The sequence below is a fragment of the Tripterygium wilfordii genome, chromosome 15 (genome assembly GCF_013401445.1).
Source record: "Tripterygium wilfordii isolate XIE 37 chromosome 15, ASM1340144v1, whole genome shotgun sequence".
In the NCBI taxonomy this organism is placed as follows: Eukaryota; Viridiplantae; Streptophyta; class Magnoliopsida; order Celastrales; family Celastraceae; genus Tripterygium; species Tripterygium wilfordii.
In genome coordinates, this window is record NC_052246.1 from 3119228 (window position 1) to 3138090 (window position 18863).

Consider the following 18863-nt stretch of genomic DNA (forward strand, 5'->3'; position numbering starts at 1 on the left):
CCATGATAATCGTGGCCCACTCTACCACGCTGGAAGTACTGCTAACCTGCGCTGGGATGCGTACAACCGCCCTTATCTATTAACCGCTTCGCTTCCTTTTCACTCCCCAGCAACAGGAAGAGCTCGAGATCAAACGACAATGGCATCGTCTTCGTTTACATCAACACAGACCCATTCTTCAAATTCCCTCTTTTGTACCAAGAATCATTCCAAAATCCCATCTCCGCCGCTTCTATCCTTCACTCATAGCCTCAAACTGTTCCCTTCGAGTTCGAGTCCCAAATCTCTCTTCCTGCAAAGAAAACAGAGCAGCGAGAATGGTCTATCCACGATCAAGGTCCAAAATTTTGAATTCTCGGACTCATTATTCGAAGGTACATTCGGTTCAGGCGACGACCCAACATCTCCTCCCGGGTCAGGCATCACGGTCGTGGAAGACAAGGAGGAGATTCCGTGCCCAGTGGGTCTTCGACGATACGAGACCATGGCTGTTCTGAGACCTGACATGGCCGAGGAGGAGCGCCTCTTCCTCACCCAGAAGTACGAGGAGGTAATAATCGTCCTAAAGTTCCCGTCTCTACCCGCTCTTTTTCTTTCACAAGGTTATAGTTTTTGATTTCATTGGTATTTACGAATTCAAACCCCAGAAAGAATTGGCTATTTAGTGTTTGTTAATCGTGATGTAGTCGTGGGGTTTTGGGGAGCTGCTTCAGTTTTTTGGGTGGCGCTGGCATTTTTGTCTTTCATTCATGGCATTTGAAATGATGCGTTGGACAGTTCATTTACTAAACAGATGGGGAATATTTTTGGTGATGTACTAGTAATTTGTAGAAGAAATTTCATGGCTTGAAACAAAGATAGGTTAGGAGATAATTGTTTGCTGCTAAGTAATCTGGCCGCTGTAGAACCCAAGCTTGATCAAGCTCCATTCTTATGGAACTCGATTCAATAAGACCTTGTGAGACTAGACAAGACCATATGCACACAAAGAGTCGGCGAACTCAACTAAATGGGATGCAGGTTTAATAGATGCTGGTTTGAATGAGCTTGGAGCTTATACCAGCTGTACTTGAATTTGGCCAAAACTCAAGCGGTGAACTACAACCCTGAATTACTTTTGTAGTCATGAAATATTTGGTGTTGTGCCTTTTTTGGGTGATTTGCTTCCTTATCAAATGGAGGATAGAAAATTTGGGATTGCGAGTTTGCGACTGCCACATGTTAAGCTGTTATGGATTGGCACTAGCATCAAATGAGCATTAGAGGAGCTAGAGAACTGGGAAATTAGCCCAATTGCCATTCATTTTGTTTTAGTGATCACATTGACCCAATGGAGGAGACTCTGTGCGGTTCTTGCATGACTCATAGAATTGCTTTGTTTAGTTGTCCACAGATTTATAGTTGAGCATAACTTATGATGCTATACGTCCTTGTATTGTTGCTCTTTTGTTTATGGGTCCTAATAATTATAAATTCCAAATAGGTAAGAATGTTCTGCTGTGTTTTCCATTGGACAAAAAAAAAACACAAACTTCTGTTATGTTCCTTCTGGCATCAATACAGTTCATGATTTGCCTATTTGTCGATTCACAATCTTGGTTTTCGACAACAAGGACCTAGAAATCCATGGTATGAATCTTTTGTTGGCCCATTATCGTGAAAATGCCATTAGAAGAATATTTTCCCACCTTAACATCCTCTAGTTGAATGAAATGTACTTTTATTAATGAAACTAGAATACTGATATTGCCAACGGGTCAAGGAAAATTTGCGTGCAAGGTATGGTTATAATATTAAAGAACTTTGCTACCGTTGTTGTTAGTTTGTTTTTGAGGCTAACTTTGGTCATCTTGCAGTTGCTTGTTACCGGGGGTGGAATGTATGTAGAAGTATTCAACAGAGGGGTCATCCCGCTCGCCTATACCATCAAGAAGAGAAACAAAGCTGGGGAGTCTAACACTTACTTGGATGGCATCTACCTCCTCTTTACCTACTTCACAAGACCTGAGTCCCTTTCAGCACTTGAGGAAACTCTGAAAGCTGATGATGATGTTGTTCGATCATCCAGTTTCAAAATCAAACACAGGAAATACTGATGTAGCTTGATTTTTTCTTTGTAGCCCGGAGAGCAAAGTTAGGTAAAGGAGTTTCATTGGCGACGTAGTTACGTATTATATGAATCTTTTTCAATTCCACTACCCATGTGTAATTTCTATATTGTAACAGGATTGTATTCTTTTAATTTATTCTCTTAATAGAAGTTCCAGAACCCTATTATGACGCATTTGAAAACAGGTTGTTTTGCTTTCTGCAGTCTTTGATGCTAGCTATGTAGCATAGCTTCAAAAGAAGATATATTCGATTTCTTTGATGATTCAGGAAGTGATTCAAAAGAAAGACAAGTAAAAGGAGGAAATGCAGATATCCTTCTGGATTGGGAAATTGTGTTTGTGCTGACAATTCCAGGTGAGACAATTCTTATTCATGAATGCTAAGAGAACTGTCATACTTAAACAACCAGATTTCATAGGCTGAGGTAGCTAATGGAGTCCATGAACCCACAGTGCAAAGCTGAATCATAACCTTTTATGCATCATTGTTTTTGTTTTCTCACATAAATTTTTTTTGATGTTTTTTCAAGAACTTAGTAACATTGAATCCTATTGAAATAGTTTATTATTTAGTTTGCACATATAAAAGTAGATCTTGCTGACATTACAATGCATGCATAAAGGAAAGGTTTTTTGCAATTCTCAAAACTTACCACAATTTCACTATCATAGGACACTCGAAAATTAAATTTATTAAAAATTAGGGTCATGGTTTCTGATCTTTATGTCTGTTTGACAGAGCACTTAGAGAGCACTAACCTGGAAACCACGCCCATTAAAATCATAGTTAAATCATAAAAAGTTGTCCTCTGTTAATCTCTGCCAATTATATTAGAGTCACAACAGTATAAAACATGTTTCATGGAATTCTATGAAGTGAAATTATGAAAGTGAGAGCACTTTGTTTTCAGTTAAACAAAAAGGGTTGTTTTTTTATTAAAAAAAATATCTAGAGGATCTGGTTTAGTAGTGCATGTTGCATGTTTTCTGATCTTATCTCCTACCCACTTTGTGTGAGAGGGAGCTATCCTCATGATCCACCACCAACAGTGAGATCTTGTCAATCCAAAAGAAATAGACATGCCCACATCAAACTACAATCCTAGAAATAAGAATTAATATTTTAGAGTACTAATTGCACTAAGCCGGGACAGGCTGGATGTATGCAAATTTTATTGTAATATTTCAGTTGCGTCCCTACTACAACTCTAATACTGGGTCATATGCTCGATTGTGTGGACTGGATTATAAAAAGTGCAAGAAAAGTGAATTGAAGAAAGAAAGAAGGTGAAGGTGGATCTCAATTCATGCAATTATGCAAACCCAAGATATTTGTGTTTAGCTAAGAATTCCACTCAAGGATAGCTGTTTGATTATGATATCGATAAATCAAACCTCGGTGTTAAGTAAGATTATTGATATTAATGGGGATATAAAATAAAAGACATTTTGGTTATGCCTTTTTGAACTATATACCCGCAATGTAAGCATATATCCAGGTAGACCTAGTGTTTATGTAATGATATAAAGGATTCAAAGCCTAAACACTACCACTTTATAATAACCAAAGAATTCATTCTTTTTCTTGAAGAATATGGTTCTTTTTGCTTTTTTTGTCCACAAAAAGCTCTGGCCTTTCTTAACACTTGAGTAGTACATTACTCCTTTTTCTACCGCTGAAAAGTGAAAAGGCTCTTGTTTAAGTTGCTTTTAAATGAGCAAAGGCTCTTGTTTAAGTTAGATAAGTGTCAATTAGTAGAAATTGAGTTGAACCAACAAAACCCACCTCACTAACTCTCCAATGATTTCACTGTCAAAGGCTAGCAACTTATTCACCTACCTACCATCCACTTAATCTTGCTTAAGCAAGAGTTACCTAAGCCAAAAAATATTTATTGCCTTGTAGTTGGATGGTTAGCTATTGCTGTAGTTAACTAATAAGAATTTGTTGAACCAATCATTGCTTACCAGACCAATCATTTCTACTGTTGTTTTTCTAATTCAACAATTGAGTTCATCATTCTTATAATTAGTACTTAGTACTGTCTAGCATTTATAGAGTGCACAATTGGTGTTTGTATTTATGCCTGTGAAAAAAACACAAATGGGATTCAGTGCTTGGAGTGAGTGGAGGTGTCATGGGCATGTCCCACATAAAGATAGATGAGAATAAGTAACCATATTTATACTCAACAGCCTTTTGCTCTGCTGCTATTTTTAATAGTAGGGTTACTGTAGTTAATATGTCCCTTGACTCAATCTAAGAGCATTGATCCTTTAAGAACCTCCTTTTTTTCTCTTTCTTCTGTTTATAAATAGATTCAGGAAACCATTTTTACTTCTCCTATGATCACCTTGGTTCAACTCATACTAAATAGAAGCTGGATTTTGCTCAACCTTTGATGGCTTTACCTCCAACTCCAACACCTTCACATCTTTACCCTCAAGCTCTTCAACTCAAACTTTACCAGGCTTTCATATTCTCAATTCCAATTCTCTTCTCTATCATCCTCTTCTTGTTGTTCTACTTGTTCTACCTCAAGAGGAGGGCTTCAACACTCTCTTCTTCACCTCCACCAATACTTCCAAGAAGTTCCAATGAAGGCACTCCATATGTAGTCTCTGTAAATCCTCTCTCCCTCTCTCTCTCACATTCACACACATTGAGATTCCATGTTTGGATTTCACAAGTTAAAAATAATAGCTTGGTATTGCAATACTAGATGGACTTATATTTTTTGTGTCTATAAATTTTTCAGGTGGGTTTGAAGGGGGAGCTCAAGAACAAGTTACCAAGTATCTTATGTGATGAAGAAACAAGGACAAGAGAATCACAGTAAGTTCTTTCATGTGATTGATTTCAAAGAGTGAATTTATGCTGTGATTTTGATAATTGAATGATTTATTGAGTTCCTTAATCAATCATATGCCCTACAACCATATGCTTGACCGGCACAGCCACACTTTGAAACTGACTACTGATAAGTTTCTACATTACTGCACACTAACATGTAGTCATTGATAAGACATGCATATCATCATATCATGGAAGGGACAATCTCTTAAATTTATATATAGTCATCTTGTAAGGAATCAGGATTGATGTCCTGAACACCTGTCCTTGAGAAGAAATTCTATATCTTACTCCACATCACATGCCAGTAAGAATCTATGCCTCTATGGTAACAACCATATGTCAATTCTCAAAAAGCACTTTTATCATAAGATAGTGGAATACCCCCAAAAAGAACATCTTTAATTCAAGGGCTGCAAACTATTGTGAATAAAGTTGAATACACAATTTGGTACACTTGGGTTTCAGGATTCTTTGCGAAAAAAAATTCTCGGTAAAGTTGGTTCTAAGAGGTGCTGTCATCTGCAATTCTCTTTTTTCCTATTGAGGTTCTATACTTACGGCGATTTTGGCCCCTCGTGGATTTCTTTGTTGGTTATGCGACATTTTCTGTCACTTTCCTGGTTGTTCTGTTCTGCATAGACACATATTAAACGGTCTCAATTGAAATACAAAGGAATCAGGTTCTAGAATTGACAAAATTTGCACCGCTTAAAACAAAGCTCAAAGAACTATCAGCATATTAGGAAAGTAGCAAGAGAACATTTGTTCTGCAACACACTTCTGCAAACCATCATGGTCTTATCAAGGTTAAGTAAATTATAAGAACCGCTAAAGACGAGAACTTAAGGAGAAAAAGAAAGGTAATTATTGACTCCAAGAATGCCTAGTACTGTCTGAGACGGTTATCTATCATTCTTTTTAGGTGTTGAAACATGATTTGTAGTTACAGAAAACCTACTAACTTTCTATTTCTTTCCCACTTAGTTTTTTTTATTAGAATATATAAACGTTGCATTGTTTTCAGAATCCTACCATCACTCTCTTGAGCAAGAACCAGTTTTTTTTTTTCATGGTCAATTACTTTTATAGCTGATTTATGAAGAGTATGAATCTTTGTACAGATGTTGTGTTTGTTTGGGAGAATTTGAGCTGAAAGAGGAGTTGCTTCAAGTGCCCTCATGCAAACATGTGTTTCATTCTGATTGCATACACAACTGGCTGCATTCCAACTCAACTTGCCCACTTTGTAGGTGTTCTGTGATCCCCACCATTAAACTTCTCAACCCGGCACCGCCCCCTCTCAGTGTAGTTCTGCTACCCCAACAAGATAACCTAAACCAGAACATCTCATCACAAGAGCAACAACAGCAATCAGAGAATCGACAAGAGGAAGAGGTTCGTGATAGCTCAAATTCTGCCGAGTTATCAAACGAACATGTGGTAATACAAATAGAAAGTTCATCAAGTTCAACAGAATGTGTACAGGCATCCAAATCAAGAATCTCTAGTTCTTCATGAAGAAAATTCTTGTGTACATCAAGTTCTGGGATTAACAAATGCAAATGTGAGTTACAGGTGGGTTGCCCCATCTGAGAAATTTGAACTATATATATAGGACTTTCTGCTAGAGTACATAAATCATTTCATCGAGTTTTCCCTGTTATTTGATCAATGGCTACAAACCAGGTTTGTAACATTGGCAATAGATTACAGTGAAGGTAGAAGAGACCTTCCAAGAGTTCTTTTTCTTTTCCGTGTAATTTGTTGAAACTGCATCTGAGGGAATCCATGCCCATTTTTGCTCCTGGAAATCATACAATTTATGCGAGTCTAATGGATTCTAACCTTAATACATGAAATGAAAAATATTGAAATTTTCATCCAAGGAAAGCAGCCTAAAACCTCTCAAAGCCGTTACTCCTTGAAAATGAGAGAAGTTGATGCATATAATGCAAATGCCAGAATTGCTGCAGTGGCAGTCACTTTTGTAGGCATTTTCCCTTTGTCACTCCTCAGCACCATGGCTTCATAGATTGGCCAGCAATTCAGCATCACAAACCCTGATATGAACATCTGCATAACTAGTCCCTCCATGTCTCTCCATCTAAGAACTTGAACCAGTCCGTGCACAAACGCAACGAAATTGATCATTGCTGCCATAACTAGAGGAACAAACATGGGTGATGCAACCCCAAACTCAAAGATCCCTTGGTCATATCTTTTACTTTGTTCATCATCAACTACTTTACTAGTCACATTGAAACTAAGTGTGGAACTCACAATGTGTCTAGATAAGAACTCAATTAGTCCAAACAAGTAAGATGAAAGCCCTCTTATAATCCAAATCCTCTGATCACTCCACCACCGGTGCACCGTTGAGCCCTCTAATATGAAGTCAAGTAAATCTTGTACATAGCCCCCTACACAAAGAAAAACATACAGGAAAAACCAATATGGTTCCGAGACCTGCAAAACATTTCATTCATTCTCAGTACAAATTGTGGCAATTTGTGATTTGGGTTCTCAAGAAATGATTCTACATATATTGTGATCTATTAAGATATCATATGATTCAAACTGAGCAAAAATGTAAATGAAGCGTATACCTTTGGTAAGATTGAAACTCCGTTGAGGAGAGCAAGTTGTGGCAGGAAGGCATATGTTGTGATTGGAATAGACCAAATGGACCAAAATCCATATTGTGAGTAAGCTAGGCCCATGAGAGGGCCTGTGAGAGGGCCCATAGATCGAGCACCATAAGTTATTGGGCTATATTTAGAGAAGGCTACTTCAAGAAGCCCAATGGCCCATCTTTTGTTTTGATTCAGACTATCAATCAAGCTAATAGGGGCATCCCCATAAAATGCTGCCCTATCAGGATTGCATAGTATGGATTTCCAGCCCTCGCAATGCAACTTATAACCAGTGTGGTAGTCCTCAACTAGTGACCCATATCTAAATCCCATCTGCAAATTCAATTTGGATCCAAAAAATTAGAAGGCCCAATATAATAATTATGCTGTTAATAAATAATAATGATGAATAAAAATATGGGTCTACCTTTGAGCCCCAATTGGTGTTGTTCTCATAATTGGAGCCAGCTACATGATGGGCCAAGGCCAAAATTTCTTGGGACTGGATGGGCTTGTCGACGATATGGGTCGGGCACAATTTTGGAATTTCTGGGGACACAAATGTGGATGGGCCTCCAAACAAAGCCCGACGAAAGAAAAAGCCTCCTGATCCAACAAAATTCGGGCCTCGTAGTCCATCCATTCCGATCATATTAATGTGGAAAAGGTGTTTGTGCTCACAACCATAGATATCATCCTTGTTGATCCCTTTGAAACGTTGAGGGAATTGAATGAACCCTAATTGAGAATCGATCATTCTAGGGTCCAATAAGTAACATAGGGCTCGACGTGGTGTATGGGGATCATTGGAGTACATATCGCAATCATTGGTCAGAACTATCGGAGCATTAGTCATGGTAGCCGATACTCGAAGCTGTTTCAACAAGAAGAAAAAATGATATGGGAGACAATTAAATAAATAAATTGATATATATATATATTCAAATAGTCTTACGGGACCCAATATTTTTTGTCTCAGCTATTTCAAATACTAAGATGGAAGTGCACGATCTCACATGAATCACGTGCGTCCATTTGAACATTTGAGATAGCTAAAAACACATTGGGCCGTCTTTAGCATTATGAATTATGGAGATGATTACCAGGGCATTGAGAGCACCAGCTTTGAAGTGGTGATGTGAGGTTCTCCTTTTTTCTCTAGAGAGATAAGTTAGATTTGGCATGGAATGGTCTGTGATGTCTTTGTCCTTGCCATTTTCTAATAAGACCTACATGTTCAATGTCATGGACAAGTGAGAAATCTTTGTATAAAGAGGTGAAAGAATAATACTAGTAGTAGAGGGTAGACCTGAATCACAGCTGGATGATCATGACGGGTAAATCCATCCGTCCACTTGTCAAAAATCAGGCGTTCTTCATCAGTGGTGATGTACTCATCACTAACAGCTCCTCTCTCTACAACGTTTTCCACCTTAGATTTCATGCTCTCGAACATCATCTGCCACATATCATAGCAATCAACGGTTCAGAGAAATAGTGCACGATAAGATCAAAGTAACAGTCTAATCTTATCATGTATTTTGGGAAGACTACTTTCTCCTTTGAACCCCGAATAATGTCTATAGCTAATTACGTCGCAATAAGATGATGCAACATGATTTTTGTTGCTATGTCTCTATATATAAACAGAACTAATGCCGTTTGCATCTTAGCATGATGTAAATTTGGAACAGAGAAAGAGACTTCGCATCCTCACCTTGAATTGAATGACCCCCCCCCCCCCCCCTCCCCATATGATGATAAGGATGCTTTTTATATATTTCTAGTTACACACTACAAGTCAATAATGGTCCCAAAGTATTCTTTATATATATATATATAGAAGACGACAAAGAGTCGAAAAATTTTTAGCAAACAGAAGAAATGTAGTAAAGATATTATTAATTTTCTTATAGTTATATTACTATGCATATATAACACACTTTTTATTATGCATTTAAAATAAATATTTTTGGCTCGACATCACAATCTATATCTAATTTCAAGTTTGCTAAAACCATCATGCACGTATAAAGATGAATTAATTTTTAAACCGTAACATTATGCACAGATGTTATTTACCTTTTACACTAATTAATAACCATATGCGTGTGTAGTAAGAGAGAGCTCCATACCTTAATCTTGCCAACCTCAGAAGAGTAAGACCAATCATGATTTGATGCCCTGAAATACTCTTCAGGACTCCTATCAACGATGTCGTTTTCTCTGCAAAACGGTAACCAATGCTTCGCAAACTTGGAAGCCTCGACGAAAGCAAAGAGGGTAAGTGAAGAACCACCGTCATCCGAAACATACACTGACAACTTCTCCGCCGGATAGTCATAAGACAACACCGATAACACCGTGTTAACCACCGTGATTGGCGGCTCTTTGTACGGATCCGCCGTGCATATGAACACATCAAGACCAGGAAACTCTTTTTTTTCCACCACTTGTTCAACATTCTCCGGAAACTCTCTGCGCCGAACTGGATTCATCCGGGAAGCCTGTGTGGTGGCCCACATGAAGGTCAAGATGAGATCCGAGAAGAGGAGAGAGAAAGATAAAGAGATGGAGAGTAGGGTTTTTGAGTGGAGGAGATTTTGCGTGTGATGAAAAAAAAGAGCTACGAGTCCACACATGTAAACTAGAGCAAAGAGACGGTAAAAGGCTGCGCGGCGCAACGGCTTGAGCGTGTGAAGAGGAGGGCTGCCGTGGATGGGGGTGGCTGTGGGGGTGGAGGTGCGCCCTCTTGGATGGAGCTCCATTTTTTTTGATCTTTTTTCTTACGGTTGTATTGCTTATAGAGGATCAAGCATTTATATAAATTTTTTTTAGGGGTTTTTACCCATAAGCACAAAAACTAAAAGTTGCATTCAAACAAGGATAATCTAAAAAAAACTTTAGAAAAAATGATAAAACCTACAAACTTACAAAAATACATTTCCTCCTTCTTCTTCCTCTTCCTCCTCCTTCCTTGCTCCACCATATCGGAAGTTGGCCGTCCGTCCATCGTTTTCAACGAGCCAACTATCGAAATAAAGCTCTAAGTTAGCTCAATCAAAGCTCAGCCATCACTCATAGTCGATTATCACTTGAGTCGCGGAAAAAACTTCGTGAAATCCAATCACCGTTTGAAAAAGAGCTAGATCCGGTCGATATGGCTAACGCCGTTGACTATCAACGCCCTCAATCAACTGCACGGACCAACGCACATCACCTATGAGGTTTTATTGCTTTTTCAAACTCTTTTTTTTTTCTTCTCAAATCATATTTGAATCTGCAGATATAATATCTGTTTCGGATCTGTTTTGATATGTTATCTGTTTCGAAACTTCAAACATATAACATTTCATTAAAGACAGATAACATTTTAACAAGACAAATAACATTTGGCAAGACAGATAACATATCACCTGCAGTCTGCATATCCTAAAAAATCACGAAAATCACCACAGAAAATGCCGAAAATAATGATATGATGACAAATCGAAGGAAAATAATAAGATCTATAGGTCACGTGGTGAGTATGAGTATATTTAGTTCGAATACAACAAAAATCGGGATGAAAAATCACTAAAAAATGGCATGAAACTCTCAAATAATCCATAAGGGGCGGAGACGAAGCTTCAGACGGAGCTCAGAGATGAATCATGTGCAAGTTAGACCTTTGCGTACAAAAATTTCTCACCTAACGATATGATAAGTTGAACTAAAGCTCAACCCTTAGCCACAATAATGTTGCTTCCAATGAGAATCGAAATCAAAACCTTCCGAATCCGTATGATCTGACCTCAGAAAGATTTACCAGGAGACATGAATGGTTAATATTTAATATTTTTATAAGCTATGCGAGGAGCACGTGCCAAGACTGGGATTTCTCTCCAGTCCCCATCTATATATCTGTAAGAGAGAGAGCAATAATTGATTCGAGGAGGTATGGGTGACAAAACTGGGCAAGACTCCCTATAATTGAAGATTATTAAATTGAAGAATACAAGTGCTGAATTGTGAGAGAGGACCAAATATCCAGGAGATTCATAAATCATAATGCATGCAATCGTACGTATGATCACAACTAATTTATGAGAATCATTAAAAAAAAGTATACATATGGAAGATTTTTATAATAAGTAGTTCAGGGTGGATTTGCTAAATTCATGGATATATGTAATAACTCACAAATTATATATGTTTATTAACATATAACATTTCATGAATAGGATCCTAAAAAAGAATCGAACCCACAACTTTGAAATAAGTCTTAATTCCTCCTAATCGATAGAGCTAGTAGATATACTGTTGGACCAACATCTTAACACAACTTGTATTCAAAGAAGAGATGGTTCACAGAATGATATACATATGAGCACTTTACAAAATGTCTCAATCAATTATCATGTGCCTCCACGACTCCCCCAATAATTTCAAAGACCAAAGATGAATAATTTCGTGTGAGATATTGATTGATCAAAAAGAATAATCCACTATGAAATTATGATACGAACATAGAAAAAATCGAATCAAATCAATCAGTGATTAAAGGGATAATACACGCTTATAGTACTTTTTTGTAACAAGAAACTCATTGACGATATTGTCATATTCAACCTCATTCTACATGGAAAATCCTGTTCTACACGGCCACACCGCACGCCGCACGCCTAAGCACTCTCTAGAGAGAGATAGAAACCTATATATAAAATGTTCATTTTTTTTTTGCTTTTAATAATCTCTACCTAATCGTTATTTTTGGGAAAGTGTAGAGCATGATTTAGTGGGATTAATTAATTCAGGTTGAGATCTCCATTCTCCACAAACATTTGTGGCCCTTTAGTCCGTATACCCTAATAATTTTTGTCAACTTTTCGTATTTTATTAATCTGAAGACTGAAGGGATATCAACAGGATAATTTAGTGAGGCACATGTTCTGACATCAACCGTTGATTTTGAGAATTTCTATCCTAGCTATTGATTCCAGTGTGTTTCCATTTTAATGTTTTAAAATGGGAATACTTTACTGATTTTTATCCATTTTGGGTTCTTTCATGGGTCTACGTGTGATTAGTATAATATATTCATGGGAAAATTAGAGATAAGTACGAAATTAAAAGTTTTGGAATAATGAAACTTAAATAAGTTTTGTTACTTAAGGTCTATAAAGGATAAAAAAAAATATAAACATTTGTTTTATTGACAAAAGCGTTCTCATCTTCCTCATTTGATTTCCAAATCGGATCGTCCTCCTCCAATGACTATTCCGGCCAACCAATGAATGGAGATGGTGCGTCTAAATCTGGGGAACACTTTCATGGTGGTTGCTTATGGTGGCGTTGTCTCCAACTGTTGGATCTGACTGTTTTCTTCACAGTTAGTCTCGGCTTCAAGGTCAAATTATGGTGGAATCAGTAACTGACAATGGTGAATGATGCATGGGGATTGGTCATGGTGCTCTGACACTTCTATTTGACTGGTCCGGTGTAAATCCCCTATAATATATGGAAGTCTAAAATCATATAGGACAAGATACTAGTTGGCTCGCAGTGGAGCCCTCCCAGAAGCTAAGGCTGTGGAAGTGGAACTGCAAATTAAGACCATATCATGCATATCAATATCAAAAATCAATCAGCAAAACAACAAAACCACAAGTATCTAAAAACTCCAATGCACGTGCCTGACTTTCATTGACAGCCATTCGAATATTTCAATAATGGGAGAGCAGACTTGAAGTCATTCATTCGATAGTAGCAATCCTATGAAGTAAGGCGTCTCCATTCTTCTACAACAGCAGCTTAGGTCATGACTAAGAGTGATCAAAGCTGGATCATTTAATTGGACAAAAATGACTTATATAATACTCCACTAGTTGTGGAGTCAGCTTAAGCCATAGGAGAGCCCTAGATGTCCATGTCTTTCGAGAGGTATGAACATTTGGAATTTTTTTAGGGTTACTGTCATGAAAATCACAATCTGGAGAGCCCTAGACGGCTAGATATCCCTTCTACTCGTCGAATTGACCAAATCACAAGACCAGGCTACGTCCCACTCTGAAGTAGACAGCCCAGTACGTTATTGTCTATTATATATAATCCTGCAGACCAAATCCACCACATAAAGGCCCCATTATGTATCATCCACAAGTGCACCACTAATCTGGACGACAACTGCCTCAACTTGCAAGGCTGGAACTACATATAGCTAGGGCCATTTAAACCCAGTCAACTTTTAGGATCCACTTTGGTAGTTAGCTCTAAAAAACAAGCCATCGATTAGCCAGATTGCTGCAATGCCTGCCCACCCTCAAAACATCCTCCACACTACATAAATAAAGCACAGCCTACTACCATAAATAATCAAACAAAAGGAACCACCACCAAACGACATGTAGAGAAAAAATAAAACAGTTCCAATTCAATTAGAGTTTTCAACTGTATCTGAGCCACATCAGGGATTTAGGAAGGAAAACATGACAAAGGGCTAACGGATGGTATTCATCAAAGTTCAGGGGCTTAATTGATTCATTTGTTAAAATTCAGGAGCCAAAATGGTTCTTCTCCCTTTGTTGAAACTGCATCTGAGGAAATCTACGCCCATTTTTACTACTGAAAGTCATACAACTTATTATGAGTCTAATGGATTCTAACCTTAGTACATGAAACGAAAAACATCAAAAGTTTCATCTTAGGAAAGCACCCTAAAACCTCTCAAGTCATTACTCCTTGAAAATGAGAGAAGTTGATGCATATAATGCAAATGCCATAATTGCTGCAATGGCAGTCACTTTTGAATGAATCTTCCCTTTGTCACTCCTCAACACCATGGCTTCATAGATTGGCCAACAATTCAGCATCAGAAATCCTGATAGGAACATCTGCATAACTAGCCCCTCCATGTCTCTCCATCTAAGAACTTGAACCAGTCCATGCGCAAACGCGGCGAAATTGATCATTGCTGCCATAACTATTGGAACAAAGATGGGTGATGCAACACCAAACTCAAAAATCCCTTGGTCATATCGTTTGCTTTGTTCATCATCAACTACTTTACTAGTCACATTGAAATTAATTGTGGAACTCACAATGTGTCTGGATAAGAACTCAATTAGTCCAAACATGTAAGATGAAAGCCCTCTTATAATCCAAATCCTCTGATCACTCCACCACCGGTACACCGTTGAGCCCTCTAATATGAAGTCAATCAAATCTTGTCCATAGCCTCCTAGACAAAGAAAAACATACACGAAAAACCAATATGGTTCCGAGACCTGTAAAACATTTCATTCATTCTCAGTACAAATTAAGAACCTATGATTTCAAATTTCAAAAGAGTTTGTGTTGTCATTTTAAGGCAATTTTTTTATTTGGGTTTTTCAAGAAAGGATTGTACATCTTATCCCAGCAACTCGTATTCCAGTTATACTAGTTCCTTAGTTGTACGCACAAGATTTCATGTGCATCATGTGGAGATATGGAGCCTACGAATTTACTTGGATTCTGTGCGTCCAACTGTTGAAATCTTTATCATTTTCGTTCCACATATATTGGGATCTATTAAGATATGATTCAAACAGAGCAAAAAATGTAGGCATGTAGCATACCTTTGGTAAGATTGAAACTCCGTTTAGGAGAGCAAGCTGTGGCAGGAAGGCATATGTTGTGATTGGAATAGACCAAATGGACCAAAATCCATATTGTGAGTAAGCTAGGCCCATGAGAGGGCCCATAGCTCGAGCACCATAGGTTATTGGGCTATATTTAGAGAAGGCCACTTCAAGAAGCCCAATGGCCCATCTTTTGTTTTGATTCAGACTATCAATCAAGCTAATGGGGGCATCCCCATAAAATGATACCCTACGAGGATTGCACACTATGGACTTCCAACCCTCGCAATGCAACTTATAACCAGTATTGTAGTCCTCAGCCAATGACCCATATCTAAATCCCATCTGCAAATTCAATTTGGACCCAGTAAATTAGCCAGCCCAATTAATAATTATGCTATTAATAATAATGATGAATAAAAGTATGGGCCTACCTTTGAGCCCCAATTGGTGTTGTTCTCATAATTGGACCCGGCTACATGATGGGCCAAGGCCAAAATTTCTTGGGACTGGATGGGCTTGTCGACGACATGGGTCGGGCACAATTCTGAAATTTCTGGGGACACAAATGTGGATGGGCCTCCAAACAAAGCCCTGCGAAAGAAAAACCCTCCTGATCCTAGAAAATTTGGGCCTCGTAGCCCATCCATTCCTATCATATTAATGTGGTAAAGGCGTTTGTGCTCACAACCATAGATATCATCCTTGTTAATCCCTTTGAAACGTTGAGGGAATTGAATGAACCCTAATTGAGAGTCGATCATTCTCGGGTCCAATAAATAGCATAGGGCTCGGAGTGGTGTTTGAGGATCATTCGAGTACATATCGCAATCGTTGGTCAGAACCATTGGAGCATTAGTCATGGTAGCCGATACTCGAAGCTGTTTCAACAAGAAAAAAAAATGGTATGGAAACAATTAAATAAATAAATTGATATATCTATATTCAACAACTTTACAGGTCTCAATGTTTTTTTTCATAGTTATCTCAAATACTAAGATGGAAGCGCACGATTTCACATTAATCATATGCGTTCATTTCAACGTTTAGGATAACCCGAAAAAAAACACCGGATCATCTTTAGCATTATAAATTATGGAGATGATTACCAGGGCATTGAGAGCACCAGCTTTGAAGTGGTGATGTGAGGTTCTCCTTTTTTCTCTAGAGAGATAAATGAGATTTGGCATGGAATGGCCTGTGATGTCTTTGTCCTTGTCATTCTCTAATAAGACCTACATGTTCAATGACTCATGGACAAGTCAGAAAAATAATACATAAGAACAGTTGTGGGTCATGAAGAGGTGAAAGAATACTAATAATAATAGAGAGTAGACCTGAATCACAGCTGGATGATCATGACGGGTAAATCCGTCCGTCCACTTGTCAAAAATCAGACGTTCTCCATCAGTGGTGATGTACTCATCACTAACAACTCCGCTCTCTACAACGTTTTCCACCTTAGATTTCATGCTCTCGAACATCATCTGCCACATGTATATTTTTTGTTCGACATCACAATCTAAATCTCATTTCAAGTTAGCTAAACCCCGTGATTTTTTTAATTCAAATATCATGATAACTTATTTTATATATTAAAACTAGCATATTTTAATCTGTACTAATTATATGCATGTATGAGGCCAACATGTAGTTTCTGCACGGGTGTAATTTACCTTTTACGCTAATTATATGCATCAATGTAGTGTTGGAGAGAGTTCCATACCTTAATCTTGTTAGTCTCGGAAGAGTGAGACCAATCATGATTTGATGCCCTGAAATATTCTTCAGGACTCCTATCAACGAGGTCATTTTCTCTACAAAAAGCTAACCAATGCTTTGCAAACTTGGAAGCCTCGACAAAAGCGAAGAGGGTAAGTGAAGAACCACCATCGTCCGAAACATACACCGACAACTTCTCCGCCGGATAGTCATAAGACAACACCGACAACACCGTGTTAACCACCGTGATTGGCGGCTCCTTGTACGGATCCGCCGTGCATATGAACACATCAAGACTAGGAAACTCTTTTTTTTTTACCAATTGTTCAAGATTCTCCGGAAACTCTCTGCGCCGAACCGGATTCATCCGGGAAGCCTGTGTGGTGGCCCACATGAAGGTCAGGATGAGATCCGAGAGGAGGAGAGAGAAAGATAAAGAGATGGAGAATAGGGTTTTTGAGTGGAAGAGATTTTGTGTGTGATGAAAAAAAAGAGCTATGAGTCCACACATGTAAACAAGAGCAAAGAGGCGGTAAAAGGCGGCACGGCGCAACGGTTTGAGCGTGTGAAGAGGAGGGCTGCCGTGGATGGGGGTGGCTGTGGTGGTGGAGGTGCGCCCTCTTGGATGGAGCTCCATTGTTTTTAATCTTTTTTCTAACGGTTGTATTGCTTATAGAGGATCTAACATTTATATCACAATTTTTTTTAAAAAAAACTTCTAACCACATCATATAAGTTATCTTTTGAACATCTAAACTCGAGTCGTCTGACCCACATAAATTTTTTTCCTAACGACATGATAAGTTGAGTTAAAGCTTAACGTTAAGTGACAAGAATATTGCTCTCAGTGGGAATCAAAATTAAAACCTTTCAATTCCATATGATCTGACCCCATAAAGATTTATGGGCAGACTATCATGAATGGTTAGGGCAAATGCAATGGTGAATTGGTATTGGGCCAACAAAGATGTTGTCTTTTGCTGATGTGGCTGTATTGTAAAATGTGTTTTGCTTATGTGGCTGTATTGGGATAAGTGTTTTGCTGATGTGGATGTATTGATATTTGATGTTTTTGTGTAGTTTTGTTGTGGATAATATGGAGGAATGGAATGTTGTTGGGTTGTGTGGAAAGAGAAAGTGTGTGGGAAGAAAAAGTGTATAGAAATTTGTGTTTTGCTGATGTGGCTGTATTAGAATACGTGTTTGACTTGATTTTTTGTGTAATAGAGGTGGGACCGGGACAACAAAAATGTTGGCCCAGTAAGTTGTTTCTCATTGCATTTGCCCTTAACATTTTTATAAGCTATGCGAGGAGCACGTGCCAAGACTAGGATTTCTCTCCAGTCCCCATCTATATCTGTAAATAAATGATAATTCTGTATATGGGTAGAAACTAGAAAGAGAGAGCAATCATTGATTCGAGGGAGGTATGTAAGACGACCAAATATGCAGGAGATTCATAAATCATAATGCATGCAATCGTACGTATGATCATAATTAATTTATATGAATAACATTAAAAAAAATCATATAGGAAGATTTTTATAATAGTACTTCAGAGTGGACTAGCTAAATTCATGCACCGGCTTGCACAATAACTCACAAATTATGTTTATTAACACATAACAGTACACGAAATGGGATCGCCATATCGTGAAAAGAGTCGAACCCATGACTTCGAGATAATTCCTAATTCCTCCTAATTGTGCTATTTGAACTTGAACAAATAATAAAATCATTTATGGAAAATAGAGCTAGTAGATATACTGTTGGAACAACATCTTAACACAATTTGTATTCAAAGAAGAGATGGTTCACAGAATGATATACATGTGAGTACTTTATAAAATGTCTCAATCAATTATCACTTGCCTCCTCCATTAATTTTAAGGAAAAATTAACATGAATAATTTTGTGTGAGGTTTTGATCGATGAAAAA

General features: G+C 38.0%; 3 protein-coding genes across 8 annotated transcripts; 1 reads left to right on the forward strand and 2 right to left on the reverse strand.

The window, feature by feature from the left end:
- Positions 1 to 60: 60 nt before the first annotated feature.
- On the forward strand, positions 61 to 6779 carry LOC120017104 (30S ribosomal protein S6 alpha, chloroplastic-like). Of its 5 annotated transcripts, none has more exons than XR_005472096.1 (5): positions 61 to 550; positions 1857 to 2138; positions 2315 to 2466; positions 4871 to 4947; positions 6219 to 6355. XR_005472096.1 is itself a non-coding variant. In XM_038870178.1 (3 exons), the coding sequence occupies exons 1-3, from the start codon at positions 4514 to 4516 to the stop codon at positions 6484 to 6486; spliced, it is 567 nt and encodes a 188-aa protein (XP_038726106.1). In that variant the 5' UTR covers positions 3276 to 4513; the 3' UTR covers positions 6487 to 6779. The 5 variants fall into 5 exon arrangements, 3 of the variants coding, with proteins under 3 accessions (XP_038726105.1, XP_038726106.1, XP_038726104.1); XR_005472095.1 differs by lacking the exon at positions 6219 to 6355 and adding an exon at positions 6090 to 6153; XM_038870178.1 differs by lacking the exons at positions 61 to 550; positions 1857 to 2138; positions 2315 to 2466 and adding an exon at positions 3276 to 4735 and having other exon boundaries at positions 6219 to 6779.
- Positions 6607 to 10380, reverse strand: LOC120017102 (cellulose synthase-like protein G3). Of its 2 annotated transcripts, XM_038870173.1 has the most exons (7): positions 9737 to 10380; positions 8911 to 9060; positions 8705 to 8830; positions 8029 to 8475; positions 7575 to 7934; positions 6871 to 7434; positions 6607 to 6772 (listed from the first exon to the last, which is right to left on the reverse strand). In XM_038870173.1, the coding sequence occupies exons 1-6, from the start codon at positions 10367 to 10369 to the stop codon at positions 6883 to 6885; spliced, it is 2268 nt and encodes a 755-aa protein (XP_038726101.1). In that variant the 5' UTR covers positions 10370 to 10380; the 3' UTR covers positions 6607 to 6772; positions 6871 to 6882. The 2 variants fall into 2 exon arrangements, with proteins under 2 accessions (XP_038726101.1, XP_038726100.1); XM_038870172.1 differs by having other exon boundaries at positions 6746 to 7434.
- Positions 10381 to 14140: 3760 nt separating this feature from the next.
- Positions 14141 to 17561, reverse strand: LOC120017103 (cellulose synthase-like protein G3). The gene is made up of 6 exons (XM_038870174.1): positions 16929 to 17561; positions 16540 to 16689; positions 16312 to 16437; positions 15637 to 16083; positions 15200 to 15547; positions 14141 to 14866 (listed from the first exon to the last, which is right to left on the reverse strand). Exons 1-6 carry the CDS (start codon positions 17559 to 17561, stop codon positions 14315 to 14317), a joined length of 2256 nt encoding a protein of 751 aa, XP_038726102.1. The 3' UTR covers positions 14141 to 14314.
- Positions 17562 to 18863: the final 1302 nt, after the last annotated feature.

Bases quoted from the DNA above. Each gene is read 5' to 3' on its own strand.
- LOC120017104 (XM_038870176.1), top strand. From the start codon at position 4,514: ATGGCTTTACCTCCAACTCCAACACCTTCACATCTTTACCCTCAAGCT. The intron at 4,736-4,870 runs GTAAATCCTCTC...TAAATTTTTCAG, and splicing joins GCACTCCATATGTAGTCTCT to GTGGGTTTGAAGGGGGAGCT. The intron at 4,948-6,089 runs GTAAGTTCTTTC...ATCTTTGTACAG, and splicing joins ACAAGGACAAGAGAATCACA to ATGTTGTGTTTGTTTGGGAG.
- LOC120017103 (XM_038870174.1), bottom strand. From the start codon at position 17,561: ATGGAGCTCCATCCAAGAGGGCGCACCTCCACCACCACAGCCACCCCC. The intron at 16,690-16,928 runs GTATGGAACTCT...TACATGTGGCAG, and splicing joins CCGAGACTAACAAGATTAAG to ATGATGTTCGAGAGCATGAA. The intron at 16,084-16,311 runs GTAATCATCTCC...TTGTTGAAACAG, and splicing joins CTGGTGCTCTCAATGCCCTG to CTTCGAGTATCGGCTACCAT.
- LOC120017102 (XM_038870173.1), bottom strand. From the start codon at position 10,369: ATGGAGCTCCATCCAAGAGGGCGCACCTCCACCCCCACAGCCACCCCC. The intron at 8,831-8,910 runs GTCTACCCTCTA...TTGAACATGTAG, and splicing joins ATCATCCAGCTGTGATTCAG to GTCTTATTAGAAAATGGCAA. The intron at 7,435-7,574 runs GTATACGCTTCA...AATGTTTTGCAG, and splicing joins GAGTTTCAATCTTACCAAAG to GTCTCGGAACCATATTGGTT.